The sequence below is a fragment of the Pelmatolapia mariae genome, linkage group LG12 (assembly GCF_036321145.2).
Source record: "Pelmatolapia mariae isolate MD_Pm_ZW linkage group LG12, Pm_UMD_F_2, whole genome shotgun sequence".
In the NCBI taxonomy this organism is placed as follows: domain Eukaryota; kingdom Metazoa; phylum Chordata; class Actinopteri; order Cichliformes; family Cichlidae; genus Pelmatolapia; species Pelmatolapia mariae.
This window is the reverse complement of record NC_086237.1, coordinates 28304507-28331461: the sequence shown is the minus strand read 5'-3', so window position 1 is coordinate 28331461 and position 26955 is coordinate 28304507. Positions and strand designations below refer to the sequence as shown.

Genomic DNA, 26955 nt, shown 5'->3' with positions numbered 1-26955 from the left:
CAGAACATTAGTCAAATTTTCTTTAAATATTCACATTTACTGTATTTTGCCCTTCGGCATGTAAGTTTGATGGGATTTAACATGGTTATTTTCGGTTCTGTTTTGCAGGGCTAATGCCTTTGGCTGTTACTGTATTTCATTACACTCAGATATTGACATCTCCAAGGGCCTCATTTATGAGTGCACTGTGTGCGCAAATTGTGTTGGCTTGTTTTGAAGCCTGGAGTCTGTTTATCAATTTTTATGTGTCTATTCACAAGTCCTCAAAGTGCACATTCACAAATTCCTAAATGTAGACAAGTGTGCATAAGTACAGTGTAAAATCATCACAGCAACCACTATTTCGAACATTATAGCAAAATTCATATTTTAATCAATAACACAGTAATCTGTTAAAAATGGTGCACCAATTAAAATAAAACTGCTTACTGCTTTGTAGTAGTCCAGCTTCAGATAGCTGACGACCGCTCTCTGAGGCCTTTCCTAGATGTGTCACCAATAATTGCAGCTATTTTGTCATCTGTTGAATGGATGACACTAAAGTGGTACTCTGGCCCTCTGTCTGTGGCACTGATGTATTTTTCTGGAGGTTGTCTCTTCTGGGTCCCTTTTGATAAATGAGGACCTCACATCCTTGACTGTGACCCAGTGACCAGACGCCATAAGGCTCAAACCTGTCTATCACAGAAGTGCTCATTCTCACTGTTTTGTGTTTGTCTCATCACCCTCTCTCATCTCTCTCCCTCTAAATGTCCCATCTTTTTTCCTTACCCCCCTTATTCCTCTCGCTCATTTCTATCCTCTTTCTCTCATTTTTTGGTCAGGCTGTGTTTGATGTCGATAAGACAAAAGGTCTGACCCTGGTAGAAGTATGGGAGGGACTTACTCCCGAAGATATCAAGGGATGCACTGGCACAGATTTTGAGGTGAGTAATGTAACAGTTAGACTACCAGCACTATGAAGCATTTTCGGACTTGGGTTTGTTAAACATGAAACTTCTACTTGTCCACTGTCTAATTTTTTCTAGGTGTCTCCCAACCTGAAGCCTATGCAGCAAATTTAGAGGAGCTTCCACTGGCTTCAGAGATGTGTTTTTGGTTTGTCACTTCATTTCTCTGTGATAAACATCAGGTTATTTAACAGCCTGAAATGGGTCAAATAAGCTTTTAAAAACATACCTGGTTCAATTTTCTTGGCAATCAGCATGCAGCTGTCAAATATTTACCTCTGTATTATTAACTAAATGTGATTAACAAAAGTCACTGTACACGGTTATTTCCGTGCTCTTAGAAAGAATGGGAAAAATTGCACTGTTGCCTATTACACATTTAAGTTATTAATTTTTTTTTTTTACTTATGCGAGTCTTTTACCAAATCATCAGTTTGAAAATTGCTTTAAAAATATTGATATTATTTTGTTTTTTCCAACTTTACTATTATTTTCAAAAGAAATGATGCAAAAACTCTTTTGAATCAGATTTTCTGGGAAATAAATAAGAAAGGTCAAATATTTGAACCGTGAGACAATTTCCAGTGTTTTGGCTCTCGACACTATAACAGTAGATGTTAAAAGTAGCAATCAGTGTGCAGTTAAGGGGAAACAAGCGGTAATTCAAGAATCACAATATATAATATGAAGCATTGCAACTTTTTATATCAGCTCCAGACCTTTCCCGCCTGCTTCATTGGTGAAGGAACAACAGTGGAATGTGCGACACCGTTTATTATTTGGGCGAACGACTACATATTATTCAACTGTAACTTCAATATGATTGATAAACTGAAAGGCATGCCTGTGTCTAACTGAAATGTAATGAATGAAAACCAATGTCCTATAGGTCAAGTGAGTATTCATTTATCGTAGAACAAATATGTATGTAGTTGTTTTAAATTGTGCTGTAACATGAAACGGGAAAAAAAGTTTGTAGATGAGGCTTCCAGTGTTGAATATGTTTTGTCTTTTTTTTTAATAATGAAGATGATGAGCCATTATTTTACTATCAACCTCTGCCATAATGTAGACTTGTCTATTTTTCTCAACCTCAGGTGTTTTGAAGCTGGTGGGCTTGTCAGATATTTCAACCAGAAAACATGAAGCCTTAATAATTTTTACTGAGACATTTGCTGTTCAAGTGCAATTGTGTATAAAATAAAATACAAGCTGGCGTGCAGAGTGAAGCAAATTACGTTTTTCTTTTTTTTTTGAATAAGAATCTTGAAACCAGCAGATGTGTTTTATGTGTTCAAGTGATTTAGCTCATCGAGAGTTTTTGACGCACTACAGGTTAAAGCTTTGTGTATATGGATGGTGGGCTTAACGTTTACATTCTCGATTCGATTTTTCCACTCGGGCAGAGAGGTGCTGGCATAACCAGAGGCCCGTTACATAACCTGCGAATTCAGCCAGTAGGCTTTTGGGTTCAAGGAGATCAACTGGGTTGGATCATCAAGCAGAAAAATGGAAGAAAGTGACAGGGGCTCTTGCCACCGGCTGTTGATGTTAATCCAGCACACTCCTTCATGAGTCAGACCAAAGCAATACCCCATAAGCCTACATTTTGTAACCTAGTTCTCATACTTGTACTTGAATTCACTGAAGAGGGAATTTGAAGAACGCAGCGGGTTTTAGTAGGAACATGTTTCTGAAAAATACAAATGGATGACCTTGCTTTTGAGTTTTTCAAAAGGGGATATTAAAATGGGTTTTCAATATTTAGTTAAAGGGACAGAAGTCCTTTTTTAAGGTCCAGGTTTGTGGCAACCAACCCGAAATATTGTTGAAAGCTGACTCTGACATTAACAGCTGTCATGAATTAGACATTTTATTTTATATGATGGCAATTCAGATCCCTTTTTTTCTTTTTAAATATGTATATTGTTCATTTGAACACTGGGTTTAAGGTCAACCAAGGCAAAGCCTATTATTTGAGAGACCTTTGTTTATATTGGGAGACATGGCAGTGATTAGTGATTATGCACAGTATTTATGGCAATATTGATCTTTTTTCTGTGCTTTTGTTGGCAATGGTTTGATAAACTGTTCCTCTCGTGACACTCCTCCAAACACATAATTGTAGAAAACACAACCAGATGGGAAAACGACAACAACAAAAAAACTGATTTTGGCAGAGAAGTCAGTCATCTACTTTGCTGTCATTTAGGTAATAAATTCCGTGGAGTGTTTGGACATCATGATACAGACCATGAAAGAAAAGGTTTTGTATATTCTCCATCTTTATACCATTACAACCTATTTTCTGAATGACTCATGTTACGCTGCCCAGCCAACTGATTGTAATCACACTGATTATGCAGAATGGGTCATTTCCATATAGCTTTCATTGATTCAAGTGCATGACCTTAGCTCAGACATAGGTTAACTAGGAATTAGAATTTAATCTCTGACCATCTTATTTTAAAACCCTACACTAACTGAACCTTTTCGGATAATGCACATATCCAGTCCTCTAAAAAGATGGCACGTCTTGAATTATGGAATCAGCTTGGCAGACCTTTTTACATAGGCTATTCATATCCAACTATGTGGTTCCAAAATATTTAACATGCTGCCCTCATGTGGGGGTGTTCTGGCAACCTTATGGGTTTGTGTAGTCTAATTAATGCTCTGTGCATTAATGCTAAAAACATGAAATGATTATATGTTGCCTTTTATTTTGTAAGTGACTAGTACTGAAACATACCCATTGCGGCGTTTAGGCTATGTTACTATTGGGCGACTAACCACCGAATGTTGCCATATTTAGATCCATCCAACCGCATTTTCATAAATGTGCAACACGCCTATGTGTGCTGCTGGGGGGGGGCTGACTTCTCGGTCGCGCAGTTGTGTCTGTGTCTGTGTGTGTGCGTGAGATAGGGATGCTGAGAGAAAGTGAGGCAGGGCGCGAGTGTGTCTGTGTGTAGAGAGAAAGAGAGAGCGCGCGCTCCAGGTTGGCGCAGGCACCGGTCAGGGAGAACGGAGCGTTGTGCAAGGTGGAAGCATGGCTTCGTCTCACGGGAGAAGCGACCTGCGGTTCGCAGACTGGATGGCAAGTTTACCGCAGAGCATGCACACTATCCCGCTCACCAACCTGGCTATTCCCGGTAAGTGTTTTTTTAAGACCTTGTCCAAGTGTAATCGGATGAGGAGGATGCCCGTGTCTTTTTAACCTCGCGCATTGCGTACAGCTTTTCTAGTAGATCAGAAATGCACAAATTGACAGTTTCAGATTTGTGTTTTACCGCTTCCTAAACTTGAATTGTGCATTCAATACAACCGTCACTTTCGTTGCACCTCGTTGGAACAAAGGGTAAGACCTGTTGCGCAACCAAAGAAGTACTATGTATTTATAATAGTTCAGTTGCTTGTGTTGCGATCACCTGTCTAACGGTTATCATAATACCCAGCTGTCGTGTTCGTTCTCCGGCCGAGTAAGTATGCACTTAGAAAATAATTTTTTAAAAAAGGGTCATCTAGAACCACTCTATAGGTTCAGAATAGATGAGCCACGCTGCTCTGTTTGTGCTTTTATGCTGGGGTGGTGGCCACAGGGAGACGGAGTGGGATGGGTGCCGTCTGCACACTCAGATGATCACAGCGCATCCCATTGAAAATGTGCTGTCGGACCTTTATCCAATCAGTGCGCCGGTCTTTTTAACTCCATTCAAATTGGAAATGCTGGTTGTAAAGCCCACCACTGATCTGACTGATAGAATGCCTTATTAGCAGCCAGTTAAATCCATATTCACTGCCTAGCGATTATCACACCTCCACACAAAGCGATTTGATTCTTCATTCTTTTGAATTTCTAATCCTTTGTGCTTCAGTCCCTTTCCCCCTCCTTTCTGTCTCACTTTCACTCTTCCGCTCTGTCAGTCTTTTTCTTGCTGAACTCCCAATACCTGAGGTGTTTATTGGTTGGCATGTGCAACAATGGCATTTCACATGCAGATGGCTTAGTGCTTGATATCCAGGGCATGGCATATGACCAAATATGATCACAGCTTTTAAGGATGCCAAGACACATGCAGTCAAATTAGATGTAATGGAATACAAATAAGGACTGGAACAACACAGTATGCATAATCTACGCTTGTAATTTTGCTGAATCATGTGCTGTGCGGAATCACAGTTCATCCATGCCAAGACAGCATGGGAACATGCTCTGTCCCTTTTAATTAGGCATTAATATCTCTCATTGGTTCTGTGGCCTGCAGCTCAGCTGAGGATAGCTCAGTTTATCCTTCATTTGGATACAGATTCTGTAAACATCCACCAAATCTTTGCACTTTCTTGTGTTTGCCTGCACGTATTTGCCAAGAAACTCCAGAACACACAGGATTTCTATCCAAGCTCATTATAGCAACAACCATGTGTTCCTATTGGAGTGTACGTCTGAGTTCTTTCAAAAGTGTGCATCTCATATCACATTCTTTTGTCTCATCATTGAACGCGGCATTAAGCCTTTGTTCAAGCAGGAATAAAACTGGGACAGACAAGAAACAAAAAGGATGGGCGATTCATTTCCTCAAACAAGTCTCATATCTCCACTTAATTGGAAGAATATTATTTCCAGGATGTTACTGGAAAATGCTGCTGTACAAAACTTATTATACAACCGCTGCTGCCTGTTTCTTAGTTTATTTTTCTGTGCTCACTTTTTTAAAATAGCAATTCACCTACCGCAGAGCTTGAAATATCCAGGGAAAAGTAGTACTTTACAGTGTAGGATAATGTGATGGCTGCTACTCCGCTGTTGCCAGAAAACTTCACAGTCTAGCTGTTAGCACACATAACCATCTGAATGATTGACAGTTTATTTTAGGGTACTGTGGTGGCAGATTCATTACTGTCAGATTTTTTTTTTTATACAATGTTTTAACAGCATTTGCTGTGCTTCAAGTAACCGGTTAATGAGCTAATGCTGCCAAATTATTTGTGCATATAGCACATTAAAGATACTCAAAGTAGCAGGTGTTTGACAGCTACAACAGCTGTATAACAGATGTGTAACAGATTGCATGTGCTTACCTGTTACATTTGAGTGGTTCAACCTGCAAAATCTTGTTATGAAAGCAGTTTATATGCTACAGTACATATGATGCTGACAGTGATTGTTCACTCATTTTAAATTCCTGCTATTTCTTGTTACTTTGTGTGATTGATGGACAATTCAAAAAATTACAATGAGACTGATCCAGTGACGGTAAACTAAGCAATGTCACCTACCTCTGTCAAGTGAACTTAAATACAGGTCTTTCTTAAAAATCTGTTTTCATTTAGAGGCACTTAATGAGATTGCACGGCTAGATCCATATAGTTTTGGACACAGACACAATTTTTGTTCTGTCCATCTGCACTGTAAAGTGTCATCCAATGCATTTTGCTGAACCTGGGTTGTTTCTCTGTGTCTTTGTCACATCATCAATGCATACTAAATGACCCAATGCAATGCATTCCCATGCATAAAGAGCCTCCAATAAATGATGTTGTATACTTTGAATCTTGGACAAAATATCAGGTGTATGTTCTCAGAGCAGCCAGAGTAAGAAATGAGGGTTGGAGCAAAACCAGCATTTTTTTATCCTGAGAGATGGTTGCAAAGGAAATAAACAAGTATTCCTTAACCTTTTGCTCTTCCAGGTAAGGGGCAAAACACTGCAAAGTCTGATCCTGAATGCCAACAACATGGTTGAGACAATCTGAAATAGAGGAATGATCAATTTTGTCAAACTTAGCAGGCCCAGCTGAATTGAAATTGCATGATTTACCGAGTTCAAAAACACATGTGAATCATTTGACACTTAAAGGAGAGCTGACTCAGTGTGGTTGTGAAACCTGGAGAAAATTTGTCCAGAAAAAAGAGATGAGCTGTGAACAGAGCTTTTTTTTCTAGAATTACAGTATATAACAACAGTACGGAGGAAGGATGTTATCTGAGGGAGTCAGATTTAGATGTTTTTAACTGGATGTCACTGGGACAGCTCTTGTCCAGTTTATTTGGAATAACTGCACATTTCTAATTTGTTTGTTTGTTTTTTGTTTTATGCTATGACTCATGACTGAGCACTGTTGCGTTGTGGCTGTTTGATTAATTATGTGAGAATAATACATGCTCTCATTTTCTTAATCCTGCTAATCCACTGCAGACTACCTTGTTTGAGACTTAAGAACATGGTAGCACTTAGGCATGACTCAGCTTTCTGCATTGTCCCTACATGCCACTTTGGCCTCCGGCTGTGCCGACATATCGCGTCTATAAAAGTCAAATGGCTTGTGCCTATACTAATTGGAACTAGGTTGAAGGGCTGTGCAGGAGAGGAAAGAAAGACGTAGTAGAATATTAAATATTTGGGTCATTGAAGGGAGAGATGGTGAGGGAGAGGGAGCAGCTACCTTTCTTGTTTTACCCAGGCTGATTAGTGTTTGACTCTTTTCCTGTGGCTACTGTTAAATCTGCCAGGTGAGGGCTGCAGACTGCCTGGCTGCGCATTCCTCTCAGCAAGATGGTCAGCAGAAAGGTGTGCTGCCAGAGATACTGTGAATTTCTTTCTCTGTCACCATGAAACGAGCTTAAGAGGGGGAAGGGAAGATCTGTCACGTTTTTACTACCATAGTAATTAAAATGGATTTTCAGTACTTTGTGTGGGGGTAGGTGTATAATTTGAAGTATGTGCTCACTGGCATGTACAATATCTGTGTCGTGCAGGTGTGCATTACAACTAAATGAATCAGTACTATAGTAGCAATACAGTATTAGTCACTTATTATGAAATGCTTTTTATGGGTTTATTTAAGCAGCTAAAATATTCAAATGTATTGTCTTAATAAACTGAACTGGTGAGTGAAACCATATCTTTCTGGATCGTTAAAGCTACATTAATTAATATTCAGCGATTATGAATCAGAAGAACTGCAAAATAGACTGCTAGCATGCAATTTATATACATTTATTTTTTATATTGTTTTTGCCTTAAACAAAGACTTTAAAACAGCCTTAAGAACTAGCAGCTGAAACCCGTCTACATAGACTTTCTCAGTTATTTTAGAAAGTGATGCGATCTCAACTTTTAGGTTTTTGTGATAATTTGGTCAACACACTTTTTAAGTACTTTATTTACTTCACACCCATGGCCGGTTTCAAATCACCAATTACCCTAACATGCATGTCTTTGGACTGTGGGAGGCAGCTTGGAGGAAACCCACTCAAACACAGGGAGGACATGCGATCTTGTCCTCCCTTTGTCCTCCCTTGCTGTGAGGCAACAGTACTAAGCACTATAACACCGTGCCATCCCATTCCATTACATGCAGATAATATTGATTATTTTAATACCGGGGAAGAAGGCTGATTTACAGTTCTCTATACTACATTTTCAGGCTCAGGGGAGCCATTCTTCACCTCCTGAGTAACAGCTCAAGGCTTTAGGTAAGCAATGAATAGCATGAATTACCAAGGGGGATGGGTGAAGGCAGTGGTATTAGGTTAAGATAGTCTTGCAAGAAATAACAACCAATCCACTGTAGAAGAGGCATCTTCAGTTTCAGTGGTTCCCTCTGGATAGGGAAAAAGGCTTGCCCTGGACTTTTAGCTGTAAAAGGCCATTAGTCCCCTGATTAGATCACTTTGACGCCACTTAAACCCCTATAGAGCAAGATGGATGAATGGTATTAGATGCCAAGATAAACACTGGTAGTGCGGATGTATGAAGAGGGGGAGTCAGTCAACTCAAAGCCACTGAAAAACAGGATATAATGTGCAATACAAAAGCGAAAGGAGGATCTTTGTTAGAGAGATGAAGAGAGAGAGAGAGAGAGAGAGAGAGAGAGAGAATGCCCATCTTAGGGCTATTTCCTGCTATGGCTCTTTATCTGTGATTCAAGACCCTCCTTAATCTGAGTGAAATTTTGTTTTGCCAAAGATATTGTGTGCATCTTGCCTGTTTGGAGCTCATGAGGATTTTACAGTTAGCAGTTTTGCAAAGAATTCCCTTGTTTGCAGCATTGTATTATGCTGATGCATGATACTCATAATTAGCCACTCATTAGCCAACATCATATATTTGTGGAGTTTTCACTTTTATAAGTTGCTTAAAGAAAATTAAAAATATTGTAGAATCCAAAAGAAATGGTTCAGTGTGGAATTCTCCACTGGCTCGTTTTCCCACCATTTGCAGTTAATTGCATTTCCAGCAGAGACACTTATCTTAATAGTCACATAGTCTCAAAGTCAAATAATTCAGCCTCATCAGAAATACAGTGTGCACACTAATGCTCAAACAAGATGGAGAATATAAAGTGTTAAGACAGGAGAAAAGGAACTGAAGAGTTTGAAAAATAGATGGATGCTCAAAATAGATGGAAAGAGTAACACTTGCAGAATTACTGTAAAAAAAGAAGTGTAAATGACAAAATTATGTAGAGTCAGAAGCCTATATCTATCTTGTAGTAACATTTAGCTCATCTCCATCCTGTCACTTTTCGTTCCCTTCTCATTTTTTTCTTCTCTTCTCCTCTTTCCTCTACTCAGCATCCTAAAATAGATCTAAAAAGAGTCTGTGGAGAGTGGTAATGTTTTGTAATGAAAAAGGGCATAAACCACCAGTGGTCCTCTCTGAATGCTCTGCTCTCATTCAGTCAGAATGACTCAGTTAACAAAGGTCAATTCTCTAAGGTAACAGTAGCAGCACCACTGTCATCAACATTGTCATCATCATTAGGTGGCTCGCTCTGTTTCACCTTGTTTAAGTCTTTTTTGTTGTCTCTGTGGCGCTCTTGTTCATCTTCTCTCTTTGCAGTTTGAGACTCTTCTTCTTGTGTGCGGCTGATATTGACATGTCAGAGAAAAGAGTTCCCTAAGTTTGCTTTCCAATTAAAGTGCTACACAAGTGACATCTACTTGTATTATTCTGGGATATGGTTATTTTCAGGGTGCTTTAGTTTTTTCTGTGTACACATCTTCAATTTTATCAAAGTTAAAGTGATCAAACAGCTTGACAGTAGTTTGTTTGGATATTGTTTGCGGTAGGTAATTCATATCAAACACTGGACTCTATTCACCATTAATGCCTTTCCCAGTAACTGCATATTTTAAATACAGAGAGGAATGTTCATTCTCATGGGAGTAGCATGAAGATTTTGCACATTTGTATATTATTGTAATTTACTGACTGCATTTGGTGACAAAGATTATCCAGTCAGTGGTCTTTGTATTGATTTACCTGCTGCTTTTTTTCATTCATTATGACACTCGATAGAAGTATCACAGTCACCACACATTTGCACTCTGGTAAAAGCTAAGAAACAGCTGTACTTCTTAAGCAAACTTAAGTGGGCTAAATTCCTGTGTCAAGTTCTTGATAACATTTACAGAGGATCAGTGTAAAGCCTGGTAACTGGAAAAATCAGGAACTGGCACGAAATGTCCACACCCCAAGACCTCGAGACTCTGCAGGTGATTAATACTGCTCCGAATGTCACCAGTACCAATCTATGGAACATAAGTGATAAACTATTTAAGACAACCCACCCCAGTCACAACCTGTTATGTTGTATTTGCTTCTAAAGCTAAAATGAGGAGTATAAGACGTTTAAAATCTTACATACACTTTGAAAGGTGAAGTTTTTTTTGTCTCTGTAGACAAGTTTGAAATGACTCAGTTCTGAGCTGCTGTTGTTTGTTTTTGTGAGAATGAAAACTAATTGTGTGGATTGTTTGTTTCAAAAACTGAAATGCTTCCACACATTTCCAAATGAATGTTTTTCCCTTGAGAAATGGCAGACCATCAAGGTGGAGCATAAACAATAATTAATCACGTTCAGGGCTCAGGCACCATAATAGTATTGGAGTGAAGTTCTCACATTTCTGCGCAGTTTTCTCTGCAAATTCTCACAGATGTTCTGCACACTTGGCAAAAGATTTGGCCCTCCAGGGTTGATACTGTCTCGACTTTTCCTGTGAGATTGTTTCTCTCTGCAGCATGGCATCAACCATGGGCTTTTTGTCATACATATTTATAGAAGTGTTTGTTAGCAATGCAAAACAAACCTCATTAGTTTCCCTCAGGTGCTAGGCTTTCATTAAAAACTAATAAAATATAGTTTGTTGCTAGATCCTTGGGGACTGTTAGATTTAATTTATATCTTATAACTGTTCTTCTTTCCCCAAACAGAACAACACATATCTCAGGGAGAGTGGCCTATGCAGCTTGATGGGTGTGTAGCTATTAGAAGAGTGTGTTGCAAAACTGAAACAATTATTCAGGTTATTGGTTAAAGGTCAGCAGCCACTTCAAGTATAAATTAATTGTTTCAGTGATTTTTTTCTTTTTAATTAAAGAAGGCCAAACTTACCTTTTCAAACATCTCATATGTGAATTTCAGTAACAAGCGCCCTGAAGGCATCAGCAGTAGCGTAGTTTTCAACATCGACTGGATGACTGGATAATGAAAATAATTTTGCGATGATTATGATTTGTTGTTGCGCAACTTTGAGCCCTAAAAAGCAAAGATTTTGTGCAGAGGCAGCTGTTGGGGCCGGTTAAGGTCATGCTCTGCTACGCTGTGACCCTGGTGGTGCAGCTTAGCCAGTAGTGATGCGACTGCTGCCCTGCCCCAGGATTCAGCTGTCTACTCAGCTTATGGTCATTCGCTGTGCTGACTGTGAAGACCTGGCACCGCTATATAGATAGCTGAAGGTCAGTTCAGGCTCTGTGTCAGAGGGGTGGTGGTGGTAGAAGGTGAGGATGTGAAATGTAAAGGGGATAATGAAGAAGTCTCAGTGATTATGAAAGGAGCAGGAGATGTTAACTGCTCAAGCAGAACACACAACCTTCAGCTATATTTTACAGCTGCTCCTGAGTTTGTCTCAAGGAAATAGTTAAATGTCACAAAGGAATCACCGTTCAGTGTACAGACTGGCTTACACAAATGTATTTTTTTCACCATTTCAATTTTAATACAACTAAGAAAACATCAACTGTATCACTGTTAATAACAAAATAAATATGCTAGTTTTTCACAGATAGCACTGCCGCCTGTATTCATGTGACTTGTTTTATTTCCTGAGGCTTGTAGATGTCTGTATCTAAGATTTTTGCTGCCACTCCAAAATGATTGTGATGCCCAAGGCTCCAAAGATGACATTTGAAAAATTTCACAGCATGTATCTTTTCAGATACGGTTCCAGGGCTTGTCGGGAATACTCTGACAGAAGACATAGACCTTTAAATTTTGATCATTCAGAGATATTGGTGAGAAGCGTAGATGTGTGGAAGCAATTTAATGGCAGGTCCACTTGTTATGCAAGTCTGTCTGAATTTAAGCAGGAATCCAAGACCAGGCATTTCCCTGTTAGAGGTCTATCCTAGTTTAAAGCTTAGTTTAAAGTCTTCATATCCAGAGTGGGTAAAATAGTTTTCATCCAGGTTGTAAATTTGTTAAGTCAAAGGCTGTAATTTTTCTTGATTCTTTATTTTGCCTTTAATTTACACCAAAACGCAGGTTTTATAGGAAAAGGAAAATGATAATATGTAAATGACAAAACTTTATTAGAGAATGACCATCAGGAATCTGATTTCCTTGGGATTCTGACAGGGACATAATTGGATTTAACTTTGAACTATTAGAGTATAAGTAAGATGGATGTATATATATATATATATATAAAAGACAGATATCTACAATAAAGTGACGTATCCAACAACATTTCACAAATCTCCAAACAATGAACAAACAATGAAGCAGAAAATCAACAGATCCAATTCAACTATCCATTTTTTGACCTGCTTATCCAGTTCAAGCTTTTAGAACAGACTGATAATAAAAACAGCAGTAAGGGGTGCTGGTATAACTCACTGGGTTGAGCAGGTGATCTGTGTGCTGTACAGCATGCAGATGCCTGAGTTTGAAGGTGCCCTTAGGGCATATAAGGCATGTCTTCCTCTTTGTCTTTCTTCCTGGGTTCTCTCCAGAGTCCTATCTCCATAATGTATATGAAAAACATTACTAAGTCATAGCCGTTTGGATTGAGTATTGTAGCACTTAATGGTTACATGAATTTCCCCCAATTTAAGTCATTTTTCATGCTAGGGCAGCAGTTTCTTGGTATCTGCTTCCACCAAGATGAATGAATGTTTGGCCTCAAACTGAGGGAATCTATAGGCTAGCATACTTTATTTAGCATGTGGACCATACTGTACCAAGGAGTGCATGCCAAATAATAATTGAAGAGGTAGAGAATAGGAATAACCTACCAACAAGTGCAAAACTAGCAAAATAGCTATGCCTTATAAGGAAATTGTAAACTCACTGCAGTGTTTACCTCAGAGGGTTTTGTTCTGCCTGAGTAATGTGGAGGAAAAAAAATAGGTGTGCACAGGCTTTCTTCTTCAAGCTGTCCGAGTTCATGATTTGCAACCTTGGATGCTGTTTTTCGTGTAGTTAGTTTTGTTACCTTGGTTTTGGGCTATTTCTCAGTAATGACCTCAACTTTCAATCGTCTCCCACCAGAAATGACACCTGCAGTAGTCAGTATGCAGACTCATGTTTGTGTTTCCCCCAGGATCCCACGATTCCTTCAGTTTTTACATCGATGAGGCGTCTCCAGTGGGCCCCGAGCAGCCAGAGACGGTGCAGAACTTCGTTTCTGTTTTTGGCACGGTGGCCAAGAAGCTAATGAGGAAGTGGTTGGCTACACAGACTATGAACTTCACGAGCCAACTGGAGGCTGGGATCCGCTTCTTTGACCTGCGCATCTCCACCAAGCCCCGTGACCCTGAAAATGAGCTGTACTTCGCCCACGGGCTCTTCAGTGCCACGGTCAGAAAAGAGTAGAGTTTTGATGGTTTTTGATGTGATGACTGTTTAGCAATGCTTGTGGTTGCTAAGTGATGTCTAACCATCTCTGTGTGTATGGCAGCGTATTTATATTTGAGTGTAGACTGAGAGCCTAATTATACAAGGTCCTTCAGAGATTTGAAGTACACAGTTCACAGTCTGTATGTCTACATTTAATATCATTAAATCACTAAAGATCTTAATAATGTGCATATTTTGCTTCTTTTTTTCTTTTTTTAGGTCAGAGAAGGCCTAGAGCAGATCAGCAGTTTTCTGTCAGCTCATGCCAGAGAGGTGGTCTTCCTGGATTTCAACCACTTCTACGGCATGCAGAACCTGCACCATGAAAAACTGGTGACCATGCTAAAGGAGGTGTTTGGAGAGAAGCTCTGCCCTGTTGTTTTTGCTCAGGAGGTATAAATACACTTAACTTTTAACAGGGAGGAGGGGTTAAAAGCAGTTACGTGAAGTAGGAGCAGCTGAACATTTTTTCTGATGCTTCTTTCATCTTACCAAGAACATCTTGTTTAGCTGAGTTCAAAAGACCTCAAGCAATTATTGTTTTCTCAGCACCGCATAACAGTGATTTTGTGTTTTGATCAGTACCGATGTGGAATTATGGTTATTACATCTCTAATCATAGTTCATTTTTTCACTCGGAACATGCCCATTTGCTTAGGAGACAAGTAGAAAAGTCTCCCTAAGATGAGATTTTGCTCTTTGAAGGCTTTTCAGGGTTTTTTTTAGTCTTTTTTCCCATCCAATTGTGGCCCACCTTCATCTCCCACCCTCCCCTGTAACTGAATAACCTAAAATAAGCAGTACCAGTTAGCCCTACAGTTCATGAACTATACCACAATCGCTGTCACCACTCTAAGATTGAGCACCTTCCTGTCAGGTGCAGCAGCTGAGTGAAAGAAAAAGAGGGCAAAAAGGCCAAGAGTGACTAGAAGGTTCTGAGAAAACAATGAGCTTCTCCTCAGTGTTTAATTTTGTAGACCGAGACCTGTGACTGTAAGTTTATCTGCTGTTCCCTTGTCACCTCTATAGCCCACAGTTGCTTTGCTATTCAAACTTCAGCACTCTTTTCCAGCACTTGTTTGGTCTATTTTAAGAACTAATATTCAGCTGCAAGCCCATTTTTCAAAAAAAAATAAATCAGCTCAAATAATCAGCTGGAAAAGAAGATGTGAAGTGTATGCATCTTGGGATTGTGATGAAAAGGTTTATTTCTGCTGTAATTGACACTCCCTGAGGATCATCTAGCTCATTGCTGTTACCGGTTGCTTACGATTAATTAATATTGCTATCCAGCATTTCTTTCATCAGATGTAGCCAACAAAATGTGCTGCTGATGTCCAACTATACACATAAGCATGTATTTGTAAGAATGCAACTTGCGGGAGACAGTCTCACTGTTTTTACATCTGCAAAATGGTTTCAGAAATGTGTCATCAAGATTAGAGTCAATGTAATTCACTTAAATAGATTTTATATGTAGTTTGGTTCACTTACAGCTCTCTGTTGGTGTTTTATTGAGCCGCTGACTTCAAAAATAACACATCTGACACCTTCTGTGTGAAGTCAGTACTGAATATTGAAGATGCATCATTCTGAGAGAAATTCATTCATTCAGAATGAATTCAGAACTAAGCTGTCAATAAATCAGCTACCTGTTTAGGTTGTTTTTTTATGTTCCTCAGTTTATAACCTCTTGCTACTATGAACACCTTCCTCCCTCACTCAGGTGACTCTGCAGTATCTATGGGAGAAGGAGTACCAGGTGCTTGTCTTCTACCACCATCCCATGGCCCTGGAGGTGCCCTTCCTGTGGCCAGGCCAGATGATGCCTTCTCCCTGGGCCAACACCACTGACCCAGAGAAGCTGATTCAGTTTCTGCAGGCATCTATCACTGACCGCAGGTACATTTATATTCATGAATCCAGTGTCTGCTACACGGAGGATGAAATCGGGTAAAATCTGTTGTGTTCCCCACATAAAAATTTTTAATCACTTTAATTAATGAGCCGTGTTTCATTAACTTGGTTTTATGTTTTGTAACTTTACAAATGAGCCATAAGGATTAAACACAATGGATCTTTTTATCATGATGTAGATATATTGCAGTGCTTAGAGGTCTGTACAAATAATTTGACTTGCTTTAGGCTCCTTTGCTTAACTTACTGATTTCATCAGCATGCTGCTACAAGTAAGCAAGCTTTAAAAAGATTAATTGCAGTAAATGCAAAGTAATTAATTCAAAGGTAAAGCAGTGTATTATATAAGAAGTAGCACTTCTGTAAAGCAAATATATTATGGTGACTATTAAAAAGGAAGAAAGTTACAGCAAAGATAACATGTGAACCCTCAATGTTTCTCTTGCAGGAGGAAGGGGACATTCTTTGTGTCCCAGGTGGTTCTGACACCAAAAGCCAGCACTGTGATGAAGGGTGTGGCTAGTGGACTGAGAGAGACAATTACAGAAAGGTGTGCATGCTCATTTATGTGCGTGTTTTTGTGCTCATGATCGCTATTACGCTAGGCCTAGGAAAAAATGCATTGTTACCACCAGTGGTGGCACACAGTCTTCTTCCACACATACACAGACGCTCAGTTTTGTGACCAGAGTTATGGAAACACCTCAGGCACCAGAGCCCACAGAAGTGATTTAGCCGTAACAGCTCGCAACAAAAAATCACAAGCGTGCATACCCTGACAGATACACACTTTAGGAGTCAAATGTGAGTCATTGTGGCATTTTGTAACTACAACCAAAGGCATGGTGGTTTCTACAGGTATCCCCAGGCATTTGACACTGGCCTAATTCGAGTTATTGTTTTTCTTTCATCTTTTTTTGTCTGGAACAGCTGCCATAAACCAGAGGCAATTTTTCCTCATGTTTCTCCTTTCTCTTTTTATGTCTTCTCTTTCCAGTTATGGTACACAACTTTTTTTTACATTTTATTAATTTACCCTTAGCTTTGTCTGTGTTTCATTCCCTCTTAATGTCCCCAGTTTGTTAAAAGCGTCAACAGCAAAAGCATCAATTTTCCTGGCATGAATTATTCATTTGATAATTCCGCTATCAGCCTCTCTCACCAGGCGTTTAGGTGCTTTCATGTAGGCATCCTTCAGAATCCCATCCACGCGTTTTGCACATAGACTGCCAGCGTTGGACTCAGCATAACAAGAAAGCAAACAACGAGGAGACAACGCGTAGATTTTATTTTTATTTTTTATGCAGAAAGCTACTCTTCTTTGTTGCTCAGCTCACGTGAACATGTCCGGCATGTTCAGAGTGTCCTTCACACAGCTGGTGTCTGGCTCGCAGACATCACATGCAGCATCACAGGGTTCTTTTATCTCAGCACGCCCCTCTCTGTGTTTAACCAACTGTGAATCATCCCTTCCTCTCTTCCTTTTTTTGACATAATTTTTCCCCTTGCGCTCTTTCCACCAACATGATTTTTCTTTTCATTTCTCCCAGGGCTTTACCAGGTATGATGCAGTGGATCAGATCTCAAAGACCCGGGGAGAGCGGCATTAACATCATCACAGCTGATTTTGTGGAGCTTGGAGAATTCATCAGCGCCGTCATCACCCTCAATTATCACCTGGATGACGAAGACGACGACGCGACCTGAGAACCCGCAGCGGGCGTCAAGGAGTGCAGTCACTACCACTAATACTAGGGGTTGCGTCTGTGCTCTCACTCTTTTCTCTTTGGCATTTATTTCAGGAGGGGGAGCTAAACGGCTCCTTTCACTTTATTTAGGGCTATAGTGAGATGAGCGGTCAAATGGAAAAAAGAGATTGAGGAATTTCAAGTTGAGACTGGTAGACATAACGCTGATGTTCGGTTGGAGCACTTTGAGAGTGAGGTTTTGTTTTGTTTGTGTCCAGTTTTAGGGGATCCAAAAGAATTTTGATTATTTTGTTGGTTTGTTTTTTTCAGGTAAAATGTTTATTTTCTTTACTCCCTGTGCTGTAAAAATCCCTGCTTTGTCTACTGATCAAATGCACTGTTTTCAGGCTTACCACTTCATCACGGGTAGGTTCCTCAGAGCATATCAACCGTCTGCTAAATGTATTGGTACATCAATCGTGGTATTCTAGTGACAGTGACAGTTTTTTCAGAGGCTGTTTATAATAAGTCTGTGTATCTCAAACTTTAGGCCGGTGTAAGTAGCTAGCAGTTGTATGTCTTGTTTGGCAAATCTGTCCAAGTGAATTCTCTCTCTTTTGTTTTTAACAATATGCATCTTTGGTCAGATCACTGCGGGTGTTTTTGAAAACGCCTCCAGCAGCTTGAATGCAGAGTGTGATTAAAAAGTGTTGTTCCAATGTGTTTATTCAATACATAGACAAAAACGAATCATTCCCATTTCTTTTTGAGACTGTATTCCCTCGTGGGATTTTCACCCAGTAAGTCCCCACTGAAGCCAGCTTGCAGCAATGGCGTTTATTAGACACCTGTGCACTCTAAAACTATTTATTGATTGATTAAAATGATTCATGCAGTAATTCAAAACCATATTGCAAGAGAGAGTGAGAGTGCAGCTTGGCTGGCCGACAAGTGTTCCAATCATGTAAGATGGATACACAGCGGTCTCTTGTGCATGAGCACTAAAACAGTAATTTTCACATTATCTGTTTGATTCATATTGCAAGAAGAGCATCAGTTCTCACTGTTGGAAATGAAGTTGATGAACATTTCTAATGGGAAGGCATTCAGTGTGACATTTTTTTTTTTTTGCATTCTGTCGTGGGTGTTGAGTCGTGATAGCCAAGTATAAAAATACAGTATATCTGGGTACCACTGTCTGCATTTCCTTTGCTCATTGCTTGCCCCCAGTCTGCATGTGTTTATCTTTACTGCTACAGTTCTCTCTCTCTCTGTGTGTGTGTGTGTGTGTGTGTGTGTGTGTGTGTGTATATATATATATATATATATATATATATATATATATATATATATGAGTCACCCTGAGCTCCATCACTGTGTCATGTATTTCATAATACTAGGTGATAAAACTGCTTCACAGCCACTCAGAGACTTATTGTATTTAAAAAAACCTATTATAATTTAGAGTCAGGGGTCCTGATTTGGCAACGGTGTTTTATCACTAGGAAAATAATACAAGAAATATTCAGTTGAGATATATGTGCAATTCTTTAGCATCTTCTTGTCGCTCATGTTTATGAATCCCTCAATTTCTGCTGTATCAATGTTAGGGCAATACATTAATTTCTTATTTATATTTGGTGCATTTCATTCTTTCGCTTCCCGGGTTTAAATCAAGATGGAAAAGTACGTAGAAATGAGATTCAAAAAGACATCTTCTGTTGCAAGGTTTTATGCATGGAAAAAACCACACACACACACACACAAACACATACTAGTCAAATATCCACACACCTCGTGGTCTGTGTGGTATTTTCTGTAGAGAATGTATTCTGCCAGGACAGTGTCAAGAAGTTCAGTAATGTAAAGCCAAAAACAGAAAACTTTACTCTTTGGATTGGTGAATGTATGTGTCTCGTGCGTATCTGTGCCATTTCTAAAAGTTTCATGTGAGTGACTGAGTTTCAGCTAGAAAGTCATGTTTGTATTATTATGCTTCAATGTGAAAATGAGTTCAAGTTTTAGAGTTTAAAGATGTGGTTTCATGTTAAAATGTTTTATATCGTGGAGAGTTTCTACATACTGTAACTGCAAATAGTATACTGCCGATAAATTGTAAGATATTTAGATTATTATATCGTCACTCACAACATTTTCTTCGTTTTAGTGAACTACCACACCGTCCGCGTTTGTCATATTTATTTTACACTTTACTTTTTTTGCATGAACTGAAATCTTCTACATACTATACTGTTTTCCGTACACCTAGAGGGTCCATGAGGTTTGTGCATAAATTTGATTATTTTCTGCATATTGTTGTTAGGAGCATGCGTGCATCTCAGCTGGAAATGTTCCTTCCCTTTAAGACAAATGTCTAAATTAATTTATTTTTTAAAGGTTGCACTCTTACTAGCCCATGCAGATTATGAATGAATCCACACAAATGAGCAGACTTTAAAATGCTTGCAAACCGTGTTGTAAGGACATTTGTGTCTTTCCTGGTCCAAACTGTTGTCACTGCCTTTATGTTCTGATGTGAAGAGTCCTTTGCTGTTGTAAAACTCGGAAACCTTTGTTCAAAGTGACTCTGTTCTAAGTGGAAAATGGCAGATCAAATAAAGCTTCTATGCCTATTAAGTGAAGTATCATTTCCTCAGGAGTGTCTGGCTTGTTGAGTGGTTAGTGGTTGCTTGGTTGCTTAATTGCTTGACTGAAAAACAAAATCATTATTATGGCCATTACAATAAAATTCTAATCTAATTCAATCACTAAATGGCGGTACTCTAGATCTAATGTAGATTTTCAGCTTTTAAGCCAGCATAGCTGCATTTTTTTTACTCTATTTGTGCAGAGGAGCATCCTAAAATCATCCTGTTTCCAGGGTGATGTGGATGGAGGTGGGTGGGCAGCGGCACCCAGGGTGACCTTACTGAGACTGTGTTTTGTAATTCAGCATCTGCCATTCTGCAGTAAGGCGTTGCTCATGAAGAGGAAATAAAGATAACTCAGGTGGAGAGTAGCCCCCTGCATCTGTGCACCTTCGAGAGTATCTAATATGATGACTAATATGATGCACTTATTAGTTATTACAATCTTTTTTTTGTGAGGTTAATGTTTTTAAGCATGTAGTTATTCGCTTAAAAAAGGTTGGTTTTGATGCAGTTCTCATATTAATGCTGTTTTACTCTTATTAACAGAGGTTAATTGACTGAGTGCACTCACTGCTGTGAGCAGTCATCACCCTTCTCTGGAAGCTGCGGTGTGCAATAGCAGAGTGGTCTTGATAGCCACAGACTAGCTCAATGAATGGATATTAAGTGCTTTGATTGCACATTACAGTAGTTTTGGGAAGGAATGGCACAGCTACTTCCCTTTCTCTGTTTATCTTTCTTCTGTGTGATATGAGGATTCTTTAAATGTTCTTGTAGTGTGCTTTTTATTTGTTTTCTAAACCATGTTAATGGACTGATGGATGACATGCCAAGAAAAAAAAATGAACGGAAATAGTCTTGGATGTTATTGCTGCAGTCATTTTCCCCCGAAGAAATGATAAAAATGCAAATGTGTTGTTGCTGTATGCTTAAAAAATGTGTGCATGTTTGGGTCTGTCTGTCTTTTTTTTTCTGTCACGCACGCACAAGCAAATAGACAGATGAAGAGGAGGTAGAGGTGTAGGAGGTAGAGATGATGGCATTCAGACAGTTTAAAGAGGGGCAGCAGTGAAATGCACAGTTTCAGAAAAGTTTGAAATGTGTGGAGGAGGAAGAATAATTTTACCAGCCACTCTTGTTTCTAGTTCTGAAGTCCTGATTGCTGTTTCTCTGTTGTGAGGCATATATATATATATATATATATATATATATATATATATATATATATATATATATATATCTACCTATCTATCTATCTATCTATCTACCTATCTATCTATCTATCTATCTATCTATCTATCTACCTATCTATCTCTCTCTCTCTCTCTCTCTCTCTCTCTCTCTCATATATATATATATATATATATATATATATATATATATATATCTATCTATCTATCTATCTCTCTCTCTCTCTCTCTCTCTCTCATATATATATATATATATATATATATATATATGAGAGAGAGAGAGAGATAGATAGATAGATAGATAGATAGATAGATAATAGCAAAACACGACCACAAAATTAATTAAGTCTGTGACATTCAAACGGTAATGAATAGTAAATCCTTTGAATGGAAACTGTTCTCTCAGGCATGGAGAGGAAATAAAGAATGAAGAAAAGTAATTGGAATGCTACAAACAAACTGAACACAATTTTTCCTTGTCCTAAAAACGCAAGGACTTAGGAATTGGAAGATATCTTTCTAGCCTCAGAGATAAAAGCAGACACATATCCTAACAGAGTGCAAACTCGGTTTTCACAAACAGCTGAAAAAAGGAAACAGAATATGTGGTCAATCATTTATGGGTGAGGCTGAGATGCACTTCACCCTACAGTGTAAAACATGCAACAGAGTAAAGAACAAGTTCAACACTGGGGCAATGGCGGGATGGTAATTAGTACTGCTGCCTCACAGCAAGAAGGCCCTGGGTTTGAATCCACTGGCCAGCCGGGGCCTGCTCCCTCTCACGGCCCAAAGGCAGGTATGTTAGGTTAACTGGTGGTTCTAAATTGGCTGTGCTGTAGATGTGAATGTAAGTCTGAATGACTGTGTGTCTCTTGGCGTTAGCCCTGTGATAGATGGTGACCTGTGGAGGGTGTGACCAAACTCTTCCCCAGACAGATGGTTGGATGGACAGATGAATAAATGTTCAACACAAATTTTCAGGTTTCAGAGAACTTAATGACCTTTGAAATGAGACAGAGGAAGCGAAGCTTTCTTAAAAGTCTTGTGACAACCAAGAGAGGGGGCATGAGAAAGAGAGAGAGAGTTGGTCCGTGGCCACTGGTGGTTTATGACCTTTTTAGTCACGACTAATTTTTAAACAGTCTGCATATAAATATGCCACATCAGCAGACAACCCATATACTAAAGGGTGTTTGCTTTTTTCCTCCATCTTTATTTGTATTTAACAATTCTGGTTATCGTTAGATGGTTACTCTTGATGGATGGATGGATGGTGTTCAATTTCTTATTACCGCACATGTCCTTGGATTTATCTGATGACCCCTTTAGTCACAAAAGCACCAGGCTAGGAAGCTCCAGCACATGTACAGTGGGCCTAATTCCTTTAAATAGCTATAATTATGGATGATTTGGGTTTTTTTGACCACTGAAAATCTTGTAGTATACTTAAATATTTTTGTAACACAATTTGGACATTCATCTGGAGATGAGTATGGATAAAAGCTGCATATTCATTGACTGATACACCCTGTGTGTGCAGCTTACTAACGTCTCTGGCAAGCCAAACTTCCAGGGCAGATGGCGGTCAAAGATGGCTCTCTGAACATCATGAAAACCACACAAGCAGAACTAATGAAGGAGGGCATGGTCTGGTGGCATATTGTCTGAGCCAAATGTTATTCTAGCCTGAGGTGCTGGGATTTGGCTTGCTGCTGTACAGTAGCTGAGTCATTTAGCATTAGGTGGTCATTTCAGAAATACTGGAAATCACTTTTACATCCATTATTGAAGTCCAGGGGAAAGATATGCACGACTTCAGTGTGATTGCTTTGAGTTTATATCATAAACTGAGGTGACACGCTCAGACTAAAGTATTCTCCTAATTATATATTTCCTTTGATTTGCCATATAATGGTTATTACTACATAATTACTCAATATAATTTCACCTTCTTGTGCATGAAAAATAAAAATCTTGGGAGACCAGTTTAAATCCAGCCCACATCTGCAGTAACCTTCTATGCATAAAATTGGCAAAATTCATTTAGTGAAGCTATAGCAGCATTTGTAATGGATGTTTCACCTCTGCTAGCCACAACCATCACCTTCATCTTAAAACTACAGGATGTCTCAAACTGAGACCTAACTCTACAGTACACCGGCCATGTCCTGTGGAGCTAGTTGCTTTAAGAAACTTTAGGAATTTTGAATTCTGTTTTGTATCTAACAGTGAGCCAGTGATGAGCAGCTAATACTGGAGAAATATGCTCTCTCTTTATAGACCTTGTTAGTATGCTCACTGTCACATTTTGGATCAGCTGGAGGCTGTGGAGGGAGTTTTTAAAACAATAAGATAATAAGAAATAGTCCATCCTAAGAATGACAAAAGCATGGACTAGTTTTTCAACATTACTCTTAGACTGGATGTTTCTTTTTTTTCAATACCGATCAGATGAAATAAGGTAGTCCTTGAGACTTATTTCATGAATAAATATAAATTTCAAATGACAGGGAGAAATAGTAATAAAGATCAGTTCATCACATGTCGTAATAAAGCATTAATTGAGGGTAAGACATTTTGCATAGTTCTGTAGGTATGGTATTTGCATAGACATGCAGATTTAAAAAAAAACAATCCAAATTCATAGATTTTTAAATGAAATAATTACCAAGGTTATTTCAGGGTGATTTTTTTTAAACTGATGTAAACTCCTCCATAGCAACCAGTTTTAGGATCTAGAGGAAAAGTTCAAATATGGAGAGAAATACTTGTGACTTCTTGACTGACAAACACAAACAAAAACACACACTAGCTTCTTTGGATACTGACCAGGTGCAATCATAGAGACAAAATCTTAAATATCTTGGATACATTTGCAGAATGGATACTGGTGAGCTGCTGGAACAAATTGCGTTTGACATCAGACTGACATCACAAGTGATGTGGAAGAGGTTTGCGAATCTGCTGGGACCAGAAGAATGGATCAGAAGAAATTTGATGTCTAAATCAGAATTAGAACTGCTGCGGTATAGGATAATGTCCAGGCAGTAGTACACCAAGAAACAAGTGGCTGAAATGAAACTTATGATGAAAGAGCAGATCACTCTAATCAAAGAACAGTAAAATTGTGTTTACCTGCCTGAAAGGAGAATCGAGACTTATTCCAAAAAGGAAACTGAGTTTAAGTATCCCCTTACACACAAAGATCCCACAGTGTGTTTTAAATGACAACATTTCATCTGTAACAGTACCTAATGATCGGGCATTATTACACATGCCTAATAATCTGTAATGCTATTGCAGATAAAGGAATACAAGGCTCCGTAAAACATATCATCTGTGTCACCGCTGCCTGCTCTGCTTTGTGCTGAGGTCTTCCTGTTGCTGCTGCTCTCCCTGCCTGTGGCTTTGCAGCATGCACGTGGAAATGCAGGGAGGCCTTACAACAGAGAAACAGCAATCAGGACTTAGTGGTCCTGACTGCAGTAGGTAAATACCACACAATTTCTACTTTGTTCTAAAATTGCTGCACCTGGAAAATGACTTCTAAATAAGGAGGTTACCTTGGGGGAGCTTTTGAGTGGATAAAGGGCTGAGATTTTGGGCAATAAGTGTTTGCTCAAGCTTGTTTTTTCTGCTTTATTCCTCTGCTATTGCTATATTCTCATCTCCAACATGTCAGTCCCACTATACTGAATAGAGAACCCTTTCCTGTTATTTTACCTTAGTTTCAATCACACTATGCGTTCATTTGACAACCTTAAATTGTAATGTGGGTTGCTTATTGCTAGAATTGATAGGCAGCAGGAATCAATCCACAGCAACACAACCTCACCTGCCCTGCGACTGCTAAAAAGCATTTCGATGCAGCACTCAGTTTTTTCTATCGAGCTGCCACTATGTGATGAATTTGAGCAGTATGAAGCTGTGATTGCCTGAGACAGCAAATGTATATTCATAATTAGTGAGAACCTTGACACATATGGGAACAGCTTTTCATAAACAGCAGAAAATCTCAAGTTTGGCCGTGAGATCTGTCTCCTTGAAGCTGCAGAGCTGACTGTTATGGACATCACCCAGCCTCTCTCTGTCTCTCTTACCATGCATATATGCCAGGAATATTAAGATATGAAGACATAAGATATAATTGAGCTCAAAGCTCAAGCAGAATGGCTGTGTTGCAGTTTTCCTCAAAGGTGATAAATACCCCGAGAAACAATCACAAATTTGCTTGAATCAAATTTAACCCAAGAGGAAACAGTTCTTAAATCTCTGTTGCCCTCCAGTGTTTGGTTGGCTAAATCACATCTCGGTATGCATCATTACTGTATGTCTGTTTTTACTGTTTCATAGCTGTAGATGCAAAAGATCTCTCATCTGAATAAGTTAAAAATGATAGTAGTCATTTAGATAACAGTTTACAAGGAGAGACACTGAAGCGTGGTTAGTAACTAAGGAACAGTTGATAAATAAATCAATAAGTCATTAATCAATACTGCTGTAAATCGTAATACAACACAAAAGGGTGATGCTATATTAGTGGGTGACTGGGCAATAACTGTTTCATAAATATCAATGAATAAATCTAAATTCTCAGGCATTAATTAAACGATTAACGACTAAATAATGCTGAATGGCACAAAACTGTAATTCATCATTATTTCATTAATTAATATGTGTTGCCTTAAGTTGATAGGTTTGTAGCATAAACCTATTCGCTGGAACGTTCAAGACAATTCAACTACACAGCAAAGCAAGACACAATTAGGCAAAGTTCTTTATGATTCTCGTATATGAGGAAGACCAACTGGACAAACGCCGTTCCTTCGCTTGACCCCAGTTGCTCTCGTCTGCTCCCTCGTAACACTGCTCTTTTATTAAGGTTACATGAATATACATAGGTTCATTAACATATGACGTATACATACAAACAAAGAGTACCTTGCCTGTGCGTTGTGTAAGTATGTGTGTGTGTGTGTGTGTGTGTGTGTGTGTGTGTGTGTGTGTGTGTGTGTGTGTGTGTGTGTGTGGAGTCAGAATGTGACCCCATAAACGACTTCCCTAAACCTCCTGGTCTGGAAGTCCAGCAGTTCATCTAAACAAAAGGCACTTAAACTAAAACAGATATAGATATGTTTATCCTACCACAAAACAATAAGAGAAGGTACGACCTCTCCCATGCTCCCAGGATAAGGGTGTGAATGCCAGAACACTCTGGAATGCACACAAAGTATTTGCAGACTCCTAAGGATCAAACCTCTACCAACATGACATTGATTATAAAACTCTAAGCATATATGAGTAGATATTTCTAAGCATAAATGACAATCAACAATATAACCCTGACATAAGTAATGAAGCATTTTCTTAAAGGAAGACTAAGTAATGGTTAATTAATCTTGTGGTAATGTAGAACTATTATGTAACTATTTAAAGTAACAGAAAAAAGTAACTAATTATTGAGTATTCAGAATAAAACAGGCCATTTAAAATTACACATAATCCCAGGCTTTAAGGGGCTTTAAGATTATTTTGTGGCGTTATGCTAATCAGGTCATTGTCTTATGTTAATGTTGCTGGTTTTTTGAAGATAGTTTGTATTAAACCCTTGTTTTTCCTCCACTGATGAGTAAAAGCATCTGTTGTG

The 26955-nt window shown here is 38.9% G+C and overlaps 2 protein-coding genes across 2 annotated transcripts in view; both read left to right on the top strand.

Moving 5' to 3' along the window:
• Window positions 1–2172, top strand: part of oxct1a (3-oxoacid CoA transferase 1a) — a 61200-nt gene extending 59028 nt beyond the window's left edge. Inside the window, exons 16-17 of the mRNA XM_063489428.1 lie at window positions 825–926; window positions 1029–2172. Of these exons, the coding sequence (XP_063345498.1) occupies window positions 825–926; window positions 1029–1064 (138 nt within the window). The 3' untranslated portion in view covers window positions 1065–2172. The remainder of the gene's footprint in view (window positions 1–824; window positions 927–1028) is intronic.
• Window positions 2173–3849: 1677 nt separating this feature from the next.
• Window positions 3850–20101, top strand: plcxd3 (phosphatidylinositol-specific phospholipase C, X domain containing 3). Its single transcript, XM_063490443.1, has 6 exons — window positions 3850–4105; window positions 13564–13820; window positions 14079–14252; window positions 15586–15761; window positions 16225–16326; window positions 17327–20101. The coding sequence occupies exons 1-6, from the start codon at window positions 4003–4005 to the stop codon at window positions 17481–17483; spliced, it is 969 nt and encodes a 322-aa protein (XP_063346513.1). The 5' UTR covers window positions 3850–4002; the 3' UTR covers window positions 17484–20101.
• Window positions 20102–26955: the final 6854 nt, after the last annotated feature.

Excerpts from the sequence above, each read along its gene's own strand:
- plcxd3 (XM_063490443.1), top strand. The coding sequence starts at position 4,003 with ATGGCTTCGTCTCACGGGAGAAGCGACCTGCGGTTCGCAGACTGGATG. Across the intron at positions 4,106-13,563 it reads CACCAACCTGGCTATTCCCG|GATCCCACGATTCCTTCAGT; the intron begins GTAAGTGTTTTT and ends TGTTTCCCCCAG. Across the intron at positions 13,821-14,078 it reads ACGGGCTCTTCAGTGCCACG|GTCAGAGAAGGCCTAGAGCA; the intron begins GTCAGAAAAGAG and ends TTCTTTTTTTAG.